Source organism: Pieris rapae, chromosome 18 (genome assembly GCF_905147795.1).
Source record: "Pieris rapae chromosome 18, ilPieRapa1.1, whole genome shotgun sequence".
Taxonomy (NCBI): domain Eukaryota; kingdom Metazoa; phylum Arthropoda; class Insecta; order Lepidoptera; family Pieridae; genus Pieris; species Pieris rapae.
Window position 1 is genome coordinate 5,921,325 of NC_059526.1, and position 17,409 is coordinate 5,938,733.

At 32.2% G+C, this 17,409-nt stretch overlaps 2 protein-coding genes across 2 annotated transcripts; one reads left to right on the top strand and one right to left on the bottom strand.

Annotated features, from left to right (window-relative positions):
- Positions 1 to 118: 118 nt before the first annotated feature.
- Positions 119 to 2,755, top strand: LOC111001245 (carbonyl reductase [NADPH] 3-like). The gene is made up of 3 exons (XM_045632225.1): positions 119 to 450; positions 569 to 1,205; positions 1,571 to 2,755. The coding sequence occupies exons 2-3, from the start codon at positions 575 to 577 to the stop codon at positions 1,777 to 1,779; spliced, it is 840 nt and encodes a 279-aa protein (XP_045488181.1). The 5' UTR covers positions 119 to 450; positions 569 to 574; the 3' UTR covers positions 1,780 to 2,755.
- Positions 2,756 to 2,844: 89 nt separating this feature from the next.
- Positions 2,845 to 16,912, bottom strand: LOC111001247. The gene is made up of 18 exons (XM_022271059.2): positions 16,669 to 16,912; positions 15,002 to 15,083; positions 14,563 to 14,637; positions 12,139 to 12,252; positions 11,775 to 11,924; positions 10,927 to 11,013; positions 10,403 to 10,592; positions 10,181 to 10,303; positions 9,490 to 9,531; positions 8,950 to 9,019; positions 7,973 to 8,133; positions 6,768 to 7,445; positions 5,974 to 6,443; positions 5,468 to 5,628; positions 4,909 to 5,055; positions 4,082 to 4,173; positions 3,522 to 3,682; positions 2,845 to 3,289 (listed from the first exon to the last, which is right to left on the bottom strand). The coding sequence occupies exons 2-18, from the start codon at positions 15,032 to 15,034 to the stop codon at positions 3,155 to 3,157; spliced, it is 2,889 nt and encodes a 962-aa protein (XP_022126751.2). The 5' UTR covers positions 15,035 to 15,083; positions 16,669 to 16,912; the 3' UTR covers positions 2,845 to 3,154.
- Positions 16,913 to 17,409: the final 497 nt, after the last annotated feature.

Consider the following 17,409-nt stretch of genomic DNA (forward strand, 5'->3'; position numbering starts at 1 on the left):
ATCCGTCAATGTCAATGATTAAATATCAACTATTGACGACAGTTGACAGCTGACAAATACGTTGTACATAGAGGATATCGTTTACCGTAAAGTCACGCGTAAACCCGTTTACGTGTAGTAGAGTAGGCTCACGCCTGTAAGAGTTGTAAGCGTCGAGCTATCGTTGTCGTCTATAATGGACAATATTTATACAACAGCATATTATAGCAAACAGTTTTTGTGATTAATTGGTCCCAAGAAATATTAACCGATACTGAATTGGATATACGTTCTATGCTATAATATGTACATATTATAATTTGATACTTATTCTTATTAAACTCGAGATAAGAAATATATTTATTTTAGTTTTGATACGTGTCAATTGAATGATAAGGAGTACTTCATAGCACATTTTACAAATATAGTGTGAATTATTATCTTCATACGGTGTCCGTCACAAGCAAGAATGTGAGTTTAAATATCGAATTAAAAATATCTGGCGATATATGCAGTATTTGCTAGTAAGCGAATGTTTTTCTATAGAATTTTACCGTTCCGTTGTTTACTAAGATTAACAATATTTTAGCTTATTATGACCGAGGTTGCTGTAGTGACGGGTTCCAATAAGGGACTCGGGTTTGCTCTAGTAAAAAAACTTTGTGAGAAGTACCATGGAATTGTATACTTGACATCGAGAGATTCAAAACGAGGTTTGGAGGCGTGTAAAAAATTAAAAGAAATAAATTTATCACCTCAATTTTACGAACTTGATATTACTGATCATAAAAGTATTACAAAATTCATTGCGTATATTAAAGGCAAGCATGGTAAAATTGATATTTTAATTAACAATGCTGGAGTATTATTCCTTAAAGATGCCCCAGAACCAAAGCAGTTTCAAGCTGAACAGACACTTCTAGTGAACTTTTATTCTTTGGTAAATTTCACTGAAGCCATGTTACCGTTAATAAAAGACAACGGAACTATTTTGAATATATCCAGTTCTTCTGGACACTTGTCAAGGATACCGTCAAATTGTATTAGGCAACAAATAAGTGCTCCAGACTTGACTTTACAAAACCTAAAAGATTTAATGCAAGAATATATTGAATGTGTAAAAACCAACACCGAGAATGAAGTGTGGGGTTCTTCTCCATATGTAGTTTCAAAAGTAGCTGTTAACGCATACACCTTTATGTTAAACAAAGCATTAAAGTCGAAAGGTAAGTATTATTTTTTATATTCTATGGCATATTTTTTGCGAAAGGACAGTGGTAAGAACAAGAAAAAACAATAATTTATTATTTCCCCTATTTCGTAACACGCTTTCTCGGTTAAGATGCGTGTTTGGTTGACTTGTGCAATCGTCTTTAAAGGGGTTTTACAACGTTTAAAAAACGATTCAGGACAATTTGTTATTAGTCATATTTTACAAGAAAAACAATAATTTGAACCCTATAGAATGTTATCAAATAAGGTTGTTACTTAATTTTTATTTATTTACTAGTTAGTTCCTTCTTTCGTTAAAAAACGATACCTAGTATCTTTCACGTGCAGATTGACGTTTAAGAGGTAACTTACTTTTCAGGTATTCGGGTAAACTGTGTACATCCTGGATACGTCATCTCTGACATGACGCACGGGGCAGGCTCTGTGACTCCTGATGAGGGTGCTGTGGTGCCTATGCAACTGGCTTTGAATCCAGAAAATGGTGGTCTATATGTCTGGCATGATGGGACTATAGTTCCATGGGACGGACCAGATCCACGAGGATATATTGATAACATTAATTGTTAACATACTATTAGGCAACATATTTTATATTATTGACTAAATATTATATTCCACCGTATAAGGTATATATAGTCAATATAACCGTTGATATATAATAAATCGTTAAACCTCGTTATGTTGAAGAAAGACGTCTGTAAGACGAAAAAAATAGCTATTCCCTTGCGCTGAAAACTGAAATACGCGGACTCGATTTATTTAGCCTTTGTAACTCAAAATGTTATTTCTCTACGAAGTATAGATAACACATTTATACTCGAATTTCAAATAGGAGACTCCGTAAGTAAAGTATGATGGATGACCTGTTATTTGGAATTACCCGAAATAATAGCATTAAAATCCAAAATGAATGTTCCAGTTGGGGGTTTCTAAACTATTGTTTTTGTCTTGTACACATCAAGGAATACATACATAATAGTTTAGTAACCCAGCTTTTTATTTTTCGTGTACAGTTTAGTTCATTAATAAATAATTCGTTTTAATATGTAAAAATATATGTACAACAAAATTTAATTTGAATTGTTATTCAAATTCAACTCTTGAGATCGAAAAATACACTTGGACATGGCAAAAAAAATCATAGGTATCTTGTTTTTTTCTTGTATTTCCTTGACATTTCAGTTATAAATTCCACTGTAGCGATTTATTTTCCCTATTCCTCATAAAGTATTTCGGGTGGGGGGATTTGGGTTAAAACGTTACGATGCGCGGAGGGGATTGAATTATGCGTTACTGTTAATATTATTTTCGACTTTACGCGCGTTGTTGCGCGTTACAGGGGGGGGGGGATCTCTAAATTCGTTACGAAATAGTTGAACTCTCCCTAATACATTTTCTCGTAAGACGCGTTTTTGATTGCATCCTTGTGAAATCGTCTTACGTCATATGTTATTCTATTTTATGTATATCTTTTTGACTTTCGGTCCCCAATTGACATAGAATATAATGAATGTTTAATTGTAATAAAAATACTTTCACATTCTATCGTGTTTATATTTAGTCAAGTGCTTCCACTCTGTTTAGATGAAGATTTTCAAGGAATATATTTGGATCAGGTATTAAAAGATCGACTGAATAATCCTTTAATTTAATATTTTTTCATGCATAATGGCTCAATAAGGTACAAATTCAACCTGTTCGCATCTCATTTATAGAAAAAATAATTTCAAATAACGTACCTAGCGATATATATTAAAATATACATATACTCAGTCGAACGGCGAAAACAAGAAATATGATAAGTGACCGCAACAAATAAAACAAATTGATTAATTAATTTTAAATTCCTTTGTTATCATATTTCTCTTTAAAATATTTCCTTATACAAAGATTTATCGAACATATCACCAAAGAGGGGCTATAAGAAATCGTCGATTGCACTTTACTTGGCGTCGATGCACTCGGCCGGGTGCTGCGAGGGTTTCGGTGGGGCGAAGCCCGGGGGCATTGGGATACCGTTGTAAGCGCCCCATGCCGTCTTGGGCGCCCCAGACCACTGTTGCATCATGGTCGGGACCTGTATTTCATTCAATATACCATATAACAATTTGTATATTAGAGCAAAAAGATTTAACAATACCGTTAGAAATGATAAGTTATTAATAAATAAACAAAATCTATTTTATGTATTGTATCAAATGGTAATAATTACCGACTACTTTTTCTTTTATGAAATGGTAATAATTACCGACCCCTTTTTCTTGTATGAAATGGTAATTATTACCCTAAATTAATTGTTGACCTATTACCTGTATCTTATTAATGCCATTAGGTTGTACGGTGAGATGATTGAACCGTGCGAAGATCTCTGTCTGATCGGGAGCCTGACTTTTACCAAAGTTGACGGAAGTTGACACTATTGCGGGGTCCATTTGGGTCCAGTCTGAGTATACTGCGCTGTTGTTGAACCCTGTAATATTAAAATATTAATACAGAGTTATTAAGAGTATTTGAGATGTCAAGAAAATACCTAACAACACAAACAACTGTAGCAAATTTTTTTATTCATAGTTATAGTCATAATATCTTTATTCATTTAGGTAAACATGTACACTTATGAACGTCAAGAAAACAAATTAAATTAATCGTAAATTTACATTTACCACCAGTTCGCAAGTCAAGGGCGTAGATCGGGTAATATAATAAAATAATAAAATAAAGATAATTGTATGAAACTATATTTGGTTGAATAAATTATTTTGTATAGTTTGTTTCTTATGTATGGTGAGCTGAATTATACAAATTTATTGTATAAATAATTGTATATAAAATAATTTTGTAATCGGTCTAAACACAGATGAAAGCTTACCTTGTTGTTGCGAGGGATGTCTTCCATAGACGTTAACGTGACTGAAACCAGGGGGCGGCATGCGCGTGCGACGAACTAGATCCATGTTGTCACTGTACAGAGATTAATATACTTATGAGTTGTATGTAGTAATTTTTTTGGGACCATTTATCGTGGAAATATATTTAACTCCACGAAACGACTATAGTACGGACGCGGAGCACGAAGAATTTCGTACAATGACCCCTCATCTTATGTCTTTGTCGCTCGCGCATAAACATATTGCCGTTACGCTCACACAGATGCAGTGACCGCCGTATTCAGAGATTGTAAACCTTTTAGTCATAACCATAAAGACATGTGCGGTGGTGCACATGTACTTTGGTTTGTTTTGTTATAAGTAGTATATATGTTATAGTATAGTATATAAGTAGTAACGTATCTGGCGAAACATCTGATAGTTCATCAGAAATAGATGCCTCTGACTAAAATTAAATGTTTTTTTTCCAAATCTTAGTCGCAATCATAACTTTTCCTTTTTATAAATCCATCAAGCCGTTTAGTCTAAATAAAAATCAAACCTACCGTTTTTATATTCGTACTTATAAAAAAAATGTTTTTAACCACTGGCAGTAGGCCCAAAGGTCATTGTACGAAATTCTTCGTGCTCCGCGTCCGTACTATAATAGAGCTCTTTAAATGTTTCAGAAACGGGAAAAATCAACCATATTCAGAGCTTAGCTAAATTAAAAATATGAATTTACGTCAGTCACGTGATAAAAATGGTTTTAATTTTAATTAAAAATATTATTGTTTGATTTGAATTTTTAAGAAAAAAAATCCATTACCCGCTAGATATATTATTCAGCATCATTTCTGACTCCATCATCTCTGCTAAAGCTTTCTGTGTCTCTTTGAAGGGGTCGAAGTCCAGATCATCATCACCATCACCTGCCGCGCGACCCGAGTTCTCACTGCCACGGAAGTTGTTCATTCTGAAATCACAAATTTTCATTGGTTAAAGTATTTAAGGTTTTTTTTTAAATCCATATGTTTGAAATTTTCTTTGGTGTTTAAGTATTTAATGTTTTTTTTTTAAATCCATATGTTTGAAATTTTCTTTGGTGTTTAAGTATTTAATGTTTTTTTTTTTAAATCCATATGTTTGAAATTTTCTTTGGTGTTTAAGTATTTAATGTTTTTTTTTTAAATCCATATGTTTGAAATTTTCTTTGGTGTTTAAGTATTTAATGTTTTTTTTTAAATCCATATGTTTGAAATTTTCTTTGGTGTTTAAGTATTTAATGTTTTTTTTTTAAATCCATATGTTTGAAATTTTCTTTGGTGTTTAAGTATTTAAGGTTTTTTTTTTAAATCCATATGTTTGATCTCCATAAAAAAATCCACCTCTGTTTGTGTTCCATCTCCAGCCGTTCAGCACTGAGCATGTTGTGTGGGTATCTGGGCCTCTCCGGGTGTGCTCCAGGCCTTGTTACCCTCATCTGCTGCGCCTTGTTGAAGTCTGTGAAGAACTTCTCCATGTTGTCCGCTTGGTATCTGCCTTCGTTCTGGAATTTTTTAACATAATTTTTTTACCAATAAAATCGAGAAATGATTATGCTTTTTTGAAATGGAAAATCTAAAACTATTGAAAAATTATATTTATCAGCAAAAAAAAATCGGCGCTACCACCTTTTTAGGTCTAGGCCTCAGATTTCTGTATCTGTTTCATGATCATTTTTAAATCTAATAGGCAAGTAGGTGATCAGCCATCTGTGTCTGAAGGCAGTGTTCATTTATTTTTCATATATTTAAAAGAAAACAATTAAAAATAATCCAAATGTGTTCAAATGACATTTCCTTTGAAAATTTTTAGACAAATTAAAATTAATTTAGAGTTAAAAATAACTTACAACACTTTGTGGTGAATCAAATCCGTTGACAAGTCCGCTCGGCATGTGTTGGTTCATTTGTAACTGTTGATTGTGAAGCATAAATCCGCCCATGTGACTGCCCATAGAGTTCGTCATTAGATTTGATCCTAACGAGTTAGCCCCCAATGAATTTCCTAATGTGTTTGGCGCCATAGAATTGGCTCCTACTGAATTTACCCCCATTGTGTTGAGTTGACTTGCCCCCATAGGATTTCCACCTAATGTGTTTGTGCCTAAATGATTGCCGCCTAATGTGTTTGCCCCCATTGTGTTTACCATATTTGAGTTAATTGAGTTGACCCCCATAGCATTTCCTAACGTTGACATATTATTTCCTAAGTTCATTGATATAGAGTTAACCGGATTTCCAAGTGTGTTTGATTGTAATGAATTTTCTACTCTCATTCCAAATGGTGGAAGCATATTGGGGTTTTGATGATAATTAGCACCTGAAATTAAAAAGAAGACTATATAATCTATTCCAATTCATATTACATAAAAGAATGTCTTCTTAGAACATTCATGAATTGAAACTAAAAGACAAAGTAGAGAACGATGTGATACGATTGGCCGCATTTATGATGGCAGAAGGGTGGGAAGTGGGAAGAAAAAAGAGAGGATGCCCATAAAGAAGATGAAATAGAAGGAATAGCGGGGAAAAATTGGAAAATTTTTATTCCAAGATTAATATTTACTCTTGTTTGGTGTAACTGGAGTGTCCTCAATTAAAGGTTTTTTTACATAAACGAACAATACAGAATAACTTAACCCACCTAATAATTCACTAGCAGACTCCAATCCTATACTAGAAGTGGGCATAAAATGTTTGGGGTCCATAACACTGTGTTGCCTAGACAATAATTCATTCTGCCTCAGCAGCATACTGCAGTTCCTTTCTCTCATCAACATTTCCTTTTCCATAAGACCTTGGCTAATTTGACTATGTCTATCGCTAGTGAGGTACATATCCCTGTCTATCAACCCGTAGCCATTGATTGGGCTCTTGATTGGCATTCCATTATCGACCAGGCCGGCCAACATTTCTCTATGCCTCTGCATCATCAGTACTTCACTATTCGCATCGTTCAACAAACTGTGAGTGTCATCTTCGAGCAGGCTGTGGTCACTGTTATCCAATAAATCGTGGTTCTCTAAAAGACTGTGTCGGTCCGATTCCAATTCATCTAGTTCATTTGTTAAATATTGTGTCTCGTTCTCGAATACTGAAGTGTGTATCTCTTGCTCTGTCTTATCTATCGAACTTTGTTCGCTTGTTTCACTAATACTATTCTTTTGTTTCGATTTATCTGATTTGCTCTTCTTAGTCTGGCCGTTTGTATTGCTGTCTTTATTCCTATTTGCTTTTTCTGTATTTTCTTTGTTATTTTTGATCTGCTGGGTATATATAGTTGGACTGGAACATTCTGATGTGCCGTTTTCTTGTGATTTATCTGCAACATGGAATTACTGATAAACTTACCAGAATAATTTAATAATTAAATTTCTTAAATCTAATTTAGTATTTAATATAAATATCTCTTTAGAATTTAGTATGAATTTGTGCTTTGTATAACGGTGCTTTATGTTTCTGTTTCAATGTGTATTCCGTTTTGGCTTTTGTGTATAATATAATTATTTGAATATTGTTTAATGATTAGCTGTAGGAATACTTTAAGAAAATAAATAACTTAATTTATTTTTCATATAAAGAGAAATTTGTATATGTTGATGCTATTTCACTCTTTCGTGTTAGTTGTTTCAAATATTTTTTGTTTATTCATCAATATTATTATTTCTAATATGCCTTCGTTTCTATGGTTAAGTATTTAACAGTAGGAAATGTCATAGTTTTATAATCTGGAAGGGCAAGTTAGCTGATATCAATAAATATTTATTTTGATAATTTTTACTTACTAATGACATGGTTCACAATTTCTAAATAACTAAGTTGATACTTAATTAACTAAATAATACTGACTTGTCTGATGTGGTCCGGGGCTGGATTGTTGACGGGCGGTGCTGTCAGATGGCGGGGAGGATCCCAGGCTAGGCCACGCCTCCTTTCCATTCACCGACCCATTGCTACCCGTACTACTACTGCTGCTACCACTATTACTACCGTTTGAATCTTTTTTCGATCTAAAAAAAATAAGGTAATAATGATACCCATTATGTATGGCTGTTAAATGCGATAGAGGCTTTATTCTATACTCTGATTTTTAATTCCGTAGAATTCTGATAGCTAACATTTTTTATATCAGTATTGGCCGAATTTCAGTACGAGTCTGAACATTTGAGGATGTACATACATTTTATTTGTTAGTGAATGTATCCATTTTATTAAGTGCGGTGCTCCACATTAGAAATGCTTTTACGGCGAGTGATAATTGCGTCCCTTTTCATCACAAACAGTAAAAAACGCACAAGTAAAGAGATAGTTTTTAAGGTTCACTAAACCTAGAATTAGTAGGCAGTGATGCCAGCTAAATGAAAAAAAATAAAGCAACTTAAGTATTTACAATACAATATTGTTCGTGATGTTGAAATATTTGTTATTTTTGTATCAGGTCACTTAAGTAAATATTTAGATTTACTTTTTTGCAGGAAAACCAAAAAATAAGTTTTTCCCGCTATCGTTGGAGGGAGAGATCCCTTTTTTTAGAGAACTGTCAGAATTGCAGGGAATAAAAAATCACAGTATAACATAGATGCACATAATTGTTTTGTCAATAACGCGTATATCGTTACAAGAAAATAGCGAAAAAGGAGATACTGTATAATATAAGTAGTATATCTTGCAGACATTTTGAATATATGTATGTATTTATTTGGATGCCAGTATACCGACTGATGTTTTGAACATTAAAACAAATAGAGGCCAACATTACCGTTGTAATTTTGAAGTCTAAGAAAATAAGAGTCCAAAAATAAACCATTTGTGAACTATCTACTCACTTAGATGTACTGACTGAATTAATTTGTGACGTTGTGACCTCTGTTGTCGGTATGAAGTTTGATTGATTACCTGAAAGAGGACAACAATATTATAAACAACCTCAACAATGCCAAGTAAGTTCAAAAGTTTCCTTGATATCGATAAAAATAAATCAGTGGCACAACAACCTCTTTAGGTCTTGGCCTCAGATTTCTGAATCTGTTTCATGATCAATTTTTAAATCTAATAGGCAAGTAGGTGATCACCCACCAGTGCCTGACAGAGTTTCCTCACGATGTTTTCCTTCACCATTCGAGCAAATGTTAAATGCCCACATAGAAAGGAAGTCCATTGGTGCACAGCCGGGGATCGAACCTACGACCTCAGGTAAGAGTGTCGCACGCTGGAGCCACCAGGCCAACACTGCTCTTGATATCGATACTTTTCGTAATAATTATACAGTTTTGTAAATTCCACACTAAAACACGTGAACTAGTTGAGTAAAACGTATTTAAGCACGTTATAACAAAAATAACTGTGGAAAGTATAAGAACACTAACCATCTTTTGTACTGGCTTTTTCTGCATTCGTACTAGAATTACCTGTAAAGAAAATGACTCAACCATTACAAACCCAGTTTGAATTATATTTTCCAACTCATGATATGGAGGTCCTATGTTTGATTTAGGGAAAAACTATAACTGTATCATATATATGTTACTCAGTGGCAAACAAGTGATATTAGTGAAATCTTAATACATATAAATTACATGTCACGTTGTTTGTCCGCTATAGACTGCTAAACTACTTAACCGATTTCAACAAATTTTTTACAAAGTATGCAGTTTGATCTAAAACAATAGGATAATATACTATTAATAATATACTGTTTTAATTTTACTGTACGTGTGTACTGAATTCTTAAACGGCTGGACCGATTTGAATGATTATTTTCTATGCGTTTGGGTGTAGCCCTTAAGATTCACAAATTAGCCCAGCAGATGGCGCTGCAGTCGGTACTTCTATATTTTGTTTAATCCTAATCATGTGAAATATCATACAAGACAACGTCTCTCATGTACGCTACTATATGTATATGTGATGGATACAGGGTTCAGAATATTAAATATATTTAAGAATTTACATAATTTGGTAAAACACAATATTAATATAATCGACTAGGATATACAACATTATCATCCAATTCTAATACATAAAGGAAATACCAAAGTCAAGAAGGTGTTAACATACCTAGCTGTCTATCTTCAGGCCTGTCCCTGGTGGCGTTGAGCAGCTGCTGATGAAGCTTCCGCTCGTACACTTGGTGTAGGCCTGCATGCATTTCCTCCTTCGTGAACGATGCCTTTGGATCACCTATTACCAATATAAAGTTTTATTTTGGTCCTTCGAAACGGATACCAATATAATATGTGCATTGTATGATATATACATTATTTTATATACAGTAAGTACCTAGCTCGTGCAGATACATGCAGTCCGGCTTGGGACACGGCTGATTCTTCATGAAGTTGGCGCAGTACTTGGTAGTTCCGAGCGAACCTTTGAGCACGCGCCCGTCCAGTGTCACGTTGTTGACGCCCTGGATCGCTCGCAACGCGTCGGCCGACAACACGTACGTCACGTACGCCGACGCCGACGGACTCTGCAATCAGCGCACTTCACAGCGATCCTTTTCCAACAGCTATATTCACACCAATCCCATTCGTACTCAGTTATCAAAGCTCACTTATATTCTTGTTTACTTAAAAGAGTTCACTTTCATTTAAACCAGAAAAACCACTTTAAAGCGATATATTTTATACAAATCTGACAAATTTAAAGGTTATATAGAGTTTTCACAAGACACAGAAATGACTTTCATACTACTATTCACATACAACACACTTCACGATGATCCTTTTCATACATTAACACACACACAGTCTTCATACCATACAATCTTCTTGGAAAAGATTAAAAATGCATACAACATATACCTGTGACCCCGCATACGCTGGACTTTGATTTATAACTACTTTGTGAATTTTTCCATATTTGCCAAAGTACTCTTGCCGTTTGAGGATCTAGAAGAATAAACGTTACCAACAATTAAATTAATTTTACATATTTAGTATACAAATAAATGGTTTCCCAATATTTTATTTCATTTTGTGATATGTGACGACAATAAAGAAACCTCATGGCTTGTTCTCAGTCAATATTATTATCAATATTTTACGACTTATAATTAGATTCGTCAATCGGTAATAAAAAATTTTAGTGCAATAATAATTTGATATAACTAATTAATCCTATAGAAATAGTGGGGCGCGTCTTCGTGGATTGCACTATCTGTACTTGTTTACACATACAGTAGAACTCCAATTATCCGAATTAATGGGGACCGGGACCCATTCGGATAATCAAATATTCGGATAATAGGATTTAAAAAAAAAATACCATTGGTGAGAATAAAAGCTACGTTTTGATATTGCACTATTTTTTGCACTGCGCCGAACGAAGACTGCAATGCGCCGGAATTTGTCTTAACTTGCCGTTGTGCCTACACTGACTTCCCCCCGCGTGTGTCAAGTCAAGACAATTTTTTCTGATTCGGATTATCGGCGATTCGGATAGTCGGAGTTCGGATAATTGGAGTTCTACTGTATAGGTAAAGTTATTTGGACTTTGACCTTGACATCATTCTTGTATTTATTGTAATTTCATATGTTTTTTTTTGTGTTTCGTCTGTAAAGTGTATTATTATTGTTCACTTGTTAATTTTGGGTCAAAAAAAAAACTCCTCCTAAAAAGTTTTTTATAAAAAAAAAAATTATACACATACCTCGGGGTCCGCGAGCCGCACAGGTAGACCGACCACAAACACGAGATTGTTTTGCACGACCCGTACGTTGGCGAGTGCGCGCCGCGACTCCAGCGTCTTGTTCCGCCGTTTTTGCTCGCGGGCCTTCTTCTCCGTCTTTATGGCAGCAACCTGCAAATACATTCATTAATTCAGTATGCACTTTTTCAGTCTCTTCTTTCTTTTTCTTTTGTTGTATTCCCGCACAGGACTGTGTGGTATGCGACCTATTAACTAACGCGTCATTTTATTCATTAAAAAATATTTATATATATATACGGGAAAATATCAGAAAATTTCGCCTCAATCTTACAGACAAACCAACATTTAAGTATGCACTACTAACCTGCTCTTGGCTGAGTGGTGTGAAGTCTGCAGGATTCTCCGGGTATGCTTTCCGACACGCCGGGCATAGGCCATTTTCGCCCTCCCGAATTCGGTTCCAACAAAACCGGCATATCTAAAACGAACCATTTTATTTTTATTTATTTTATTTTATATTAACCTAACAGACACTAAGTGTATCAAAATTCTTACAAACACTCTCGTATCTGTATAGTATTAAACAAGACACACGATTATTAATATGGCTTTCATTTAGTTTTTTTACGTGATGTCATAATAATCTAACGATGAGTGCCTACAGGTTCAAAATTAATGACGTGGAACAAGTGATGCCTGGAATATCTTATGTTCCAAAATAAACGTATTTTTTTAAATATTGTTTGTTAATCCTTTGAACTTGTACAAGTTCAAAAATTTAATTAAAGAGAAAAAAGTCCTAAGAATACAACAGAACTATTTTTACCTTTTACACACACAATGATTATGATTTTTAACAGATCAGTATTATAGAATACTTATTACTGAATACATACTTTTAAGAAGCTCCGCATTTATTGATTATACCGACTCAATATTTTGCTTACTATTAAACTCTGGTTTAATTGTTCAGGGTTAAAAAAGTTATACTGAATAGAAAAACTAACTATAAAATACTAATCATAATTAATTAAAAACCCAAGGTTCATTAAAGCAATAAGGTTAATAAGTGATTGCTTATCAAAATCTTATTTCAAAAGCAATTTGTCTATTATAACATTCATATATACAACTTATATATCTGATTGATATTATTAAAATCCTAAATAAAACACACTGATACAATAAAAAGATAACATTACTTTTAAATAAATTTAAGTCCTAATAGTCACAATCACTGATATATTCTTATAGTTTTTATAAAATTTAAAAGAAACTATTTATATAGCTGTCTATATAGCTTATATACTATGGAATAGTTAAACTTACGCACGAAATGATTATACTATAATAGTGATTGGTCTTTAATCTTATCTATGTTTATAATAAATATTGGAACGCAATAAATATAGAATTTTTTGTTTAGCACTTAAGTTAGTAGCATTCTAATTCATATTATTAGTATCACTTGCGTCATTGTAGACCTTATATTATTAAATTAGACCTTAAAATACTAACGAGTTCACATTGCACTCAAAATCAAAATTTATTTATATTAATGACTATGTACACTTATAAATGTCAATATAAAAAAAATGTGCACCCATAGTTGTAAAACTAAAATAACTAAAGGATAGATATGTTGTGAAGCGATCACAATTATTGAACAATGCAGGAAATATACAATAGTTATTGAAATTGAGTAACAATCCCATTATTAGAACAGGTGACATCAACCTGAAACATAGTGAGATTTATTGTAATTTGAGTGACTTGTTTATGGGTAATAAAGATATTTAACATTCCCCAGCCCGGCTGGTCCCCGTGGGGAATTAGACCGAAACCCTCCAATAAAAAACAAACATACTGAACCAATAAACATAATGAAGAAAACATTAAAGAAACTCTACCCAAGCAAAACGTCAACACAGAGATCCCAACATCCAGACACAAGGATATACATTGCTATTGGGGTAAAGTGGCCATAGAAAGGCCAGAATGGAGAAGATTAGCAAACGTACAGGCAAAAGTGGAACAAAAGAACAATCTACGAAAAATAAAGAAAATATACTGTCATGTCCGAAAAGAGGCTCTTAAAAAAATAATAAAGATATTAATTTACAGTTTTAATCATATTTTTTTACCTTTAATAATATTAACTTTATAGTTTAACCTAATTAAAAAAAACAAGTCCATTTAAATCATGTCTAAATCAATATCTAAGAATCAGAGCATCAATAATAACTTTGTAGCAAGATAAAAATGATACATTGCACTCGACATAGCAATATTATCAAACTAACTTTCCAATCATTTATTTGCATGTATTTTTACGTCACATTATTATCAATAGATTAATCGATTCTCGTGCTCTCTTGTTGATAAATAATATATTTATATACAAAAGTCCTCATTAACGCTAAATAATGTTTAAAATTGGATGTATAAAGGTATTAATTTTTTATAGCTACATAATTTTTTATAGATACACTGATTGTCTAGTATGTTCAGATGTTCACTATAATTACATAATATATCCTATTTTCTTCCAGTGTACATGCATAGAAAAAGAAATCTGTGATGAAAGCCATGGATTGCCATGGCCACAACATTAAGAAAACATGTTTAACCAAAAAATTGTTTACATATGCCATATAAATTTGCATATCAAATAATGCTTATTCTTACTATAGTTTGTTTCCTGAATCATATTATAGTATGTCTAATGTATTTTTCTATTATTATTGTAACTCTATCTCTGCCTAGAGATTATTTTAAAGCTTCTTACTTGGTATCCACATGTGCACGGGTAGAAGTGGAGATCGTCCACCTCCAAGGGTTCCATACACAGGGGACATTCCACCTGAAAAAAATGTGCAATCCAAAACTTATAAAATTATTTTTATACAGTAAAGGAATAAATAGTTCTTTTCTAACTAGGTCTTATATTTAGAAGTACTAAATTATGTTTAAGTTTTGAGATATAAGAGATAGAATGAACAGAGATTAAACATAATGCATATTCCAAACCACAATCATTCAATTTTTCTTATATTATCTACTGTAATTCATCTTATCTATTAGTTTTTTTTAATCTAATGTTATTCTGGTCCTCTATGGAAATTAAATTAATTGGTCATAGCAAAATTGTGGGATACAGTCTGGGTTTATTATACTATTTTTTTTTCCATAAAAAAGCCAGAGCTGGTCAGACATGAAAATATCACCTGTTCTTCACCACTCTGATTCAGTACTGACATCCTCGCCCCAACAGGTTATTGTTCTGTACTTCACAGCAAATACAAACAACTGTAAAATAATTTTATTTTATAAGGTATCTATTTTTTTCATTCATTAAAATCACACAAAAACATAATATATATTTAAAATTATACACAGAGTTTAAACATACATAAAAAAATGTTTTCTAATACTCTTTTTATCAACTTAGTCAATCATAATAATTTGTAAAACAGCTTTATGGAACTAGTGTGCTTTAAATGTATTATAATAATTATCTCTAATAGTAAGAGAATTTATATCTAAGTCAAATTATGAGCATTGTGTAAATGCTGTTAGAAAGTCAGAGAGGTCACTAACATATGCATTACTATACTATTTCTATGACACATTGTATAAAGATTTATAAAAGAGTCTTAAATAACAACAAAATTAAATTTGATATACATTAAAAATGTAATCATATACTAAACAATATTATTTATTAAAATAAAAAAACAGTCTCTATCTACAACATAAATAGTACATGAATTCTGCAAGTAACTTAGATTTAAGGATGGTTTAATTGTTAGTGTTCAAGAAAATCACATTCAAGAAACTTGTAATTATTAAAGACTAGGATTTCGTTGACTTAAACCTAGTACTTGTTTATTATTTCCATATTACATAAATGGTATTTCACAAACTGTATTTAACTGATATAAGACTATCTTTATAATAGTAATATTAGGTTAATTGTCTTGGAACATCATTAGGTATTAGAATCTAGCCTAGTAATAATAAAAAGAAAATAATAAACTACAGACTAGTTACAAAAATCATAATTACAGATTAAATTATAATAAAGTCAATAATAAATAGTAAATAAAACTCCATTAAATTTGCAAATTCTAATAACAGACTTAATTGAACTTTAGAATATTTCATGTAAATTTGAAATTATTTGAGAACATTAATATAGAAAATTTAATTATTTTACCATAAGTTGTTATTATTGCTATTATAATTAGGTGATTAAATATTAATATGTTTACTTCTTACAAATATTGATATTTTTAATCAGCTGGTGTACCTATGCAAAAGTTATTGTTATTATCTTAATCCACTTCACAACAAAGTAACAACAAAACATAGGAGAGTAAAACAGGTTTCATAAAATACCTAAGGCCCTGGTATTTTCACAAGTTCTTAACAGTAATGTTTGTTTTATTTAAACATTATTAGGATAACTAAGCAGAGTATTCATGTTTTTAAATAATAATTAGCTTAATTTTTATAAGATTACAACAATGACTCAACCTAGCTTGACAAGATCATAACTTGACATTTTACAAAGGAAAAACAATACTAGCCCTTTTTTCTATTTGACTCTGGAATGTTTCCAAAATGTTCAATGTTTTGTAAAAACCTTCAATATGGATATAGGACGATATAGAACGTTACATAGTATCTAATACATACTAACGTATAAAAGGTAAGTACGTCCGCCAGCTGCCATTCATAATATGTGGCATAAGTCAAACTTTCATTTCGTACTAGGGTGGACTAAAAATAATTATAAACATTTAGAGAATCGTTAAAACACTACTGGAAGTTACGGTTCTTCTATTTTCTACAACGATTCCATTTCAGGAGAAAATAAATCGATGTTTACCTTACGTCTCCTCTTATTGCAAATCTTTTTTCTGTTGTAGAATCAAGACTGCTAACCCTTCCGCTAATGTCGCAGATGAATCCTTTCGAATGGACCTATTATATGGTTCACGATTCAATTTAAAGCAAATAGCGAAGCTGAAATAAATATAACTGCCCCGAATATATTATTTTCTGCGAGTTACTATACATTTGTTTTATGAAATGGCCTAATCTTTTAGAAGATTCCGTTCTGTGATTCCATAGACAAGTACTATTCTTTTAATTTGGTTATAGAATAAGTAATTTTCCGCTTTCGTCGAAGGTAATGAAATTGTTATTTATATTTTATACTATAATTATTTTACGTTAATAAATATAAAAGTAAAAGTTATGTTTTTACTATATATTTATTTGTGGTATAAATTGTTTATCCCTGTAATTGTGGAACGACTTAAATACTCTGTGGTGCATGTTGAAAATCTACTAAGATGTCAGCTCTATAGACTATGGTTTGTGTGTTTCCAGATAGATTCTGGTAGTTTTGCATAATTTTAGGTAAAGATTTGTCAATGAATTATTAAAATTTAGATCGTATTATATAAATGACACCGACTTCAAATACTACTGTACTGATTTTTAATTAAACTCAAACTGTTCTAAATGTTCGACTATACTTGATATAAGCCATAAAAGAATCAACTGATATGACTTCTTATTGTTAGGACTTTCTTTCGTGTTGAGAATCTGTGCGTTTATAATT

What these genes read in the sequence shown, in the direction of transcription:
- LOC111001245 (XM_045632225.1), top strand. Translation starts at nt 575, where the DNA reads ATGACCGAGGTTGCTGTAGTGACGGGTTCCAATAAGGGACTCGGGTTT. An exon ending in CAAAGCATTAAAGTCGAAAG is followed by an intron (nt 1,206 to 1,570) that starts GTAAGTATTATT and finishes CTTACTTTTCAG; the next exon opens with GTATTCGGGTAAACTGTGTA.
- LOC111001247 (XM_022271059.2), bottom strand. Translation starts at nt 15,034, where the DNA reads ATGTCAGTACTGAATCAGAGTGGTGAAGAACAG. An exon ending in TGCGGCTCGCGGACCCCGAG is followed by an intron (nt 11,014 to 11,774) that starts GTATGTGTATAA and finishes TTATTCTTCTAG; the next exon opens with ATCCTCAAACGGCAAGAGTA. An exon ending in CTGAATAATATATCTAGCGG is followed by an intron (nt 4,174 to 4,908) that starts GTAATGGATTTT and finishes ATCTCTGTACAG; the next exon opens with TGACAACATGGATCTAGTTC.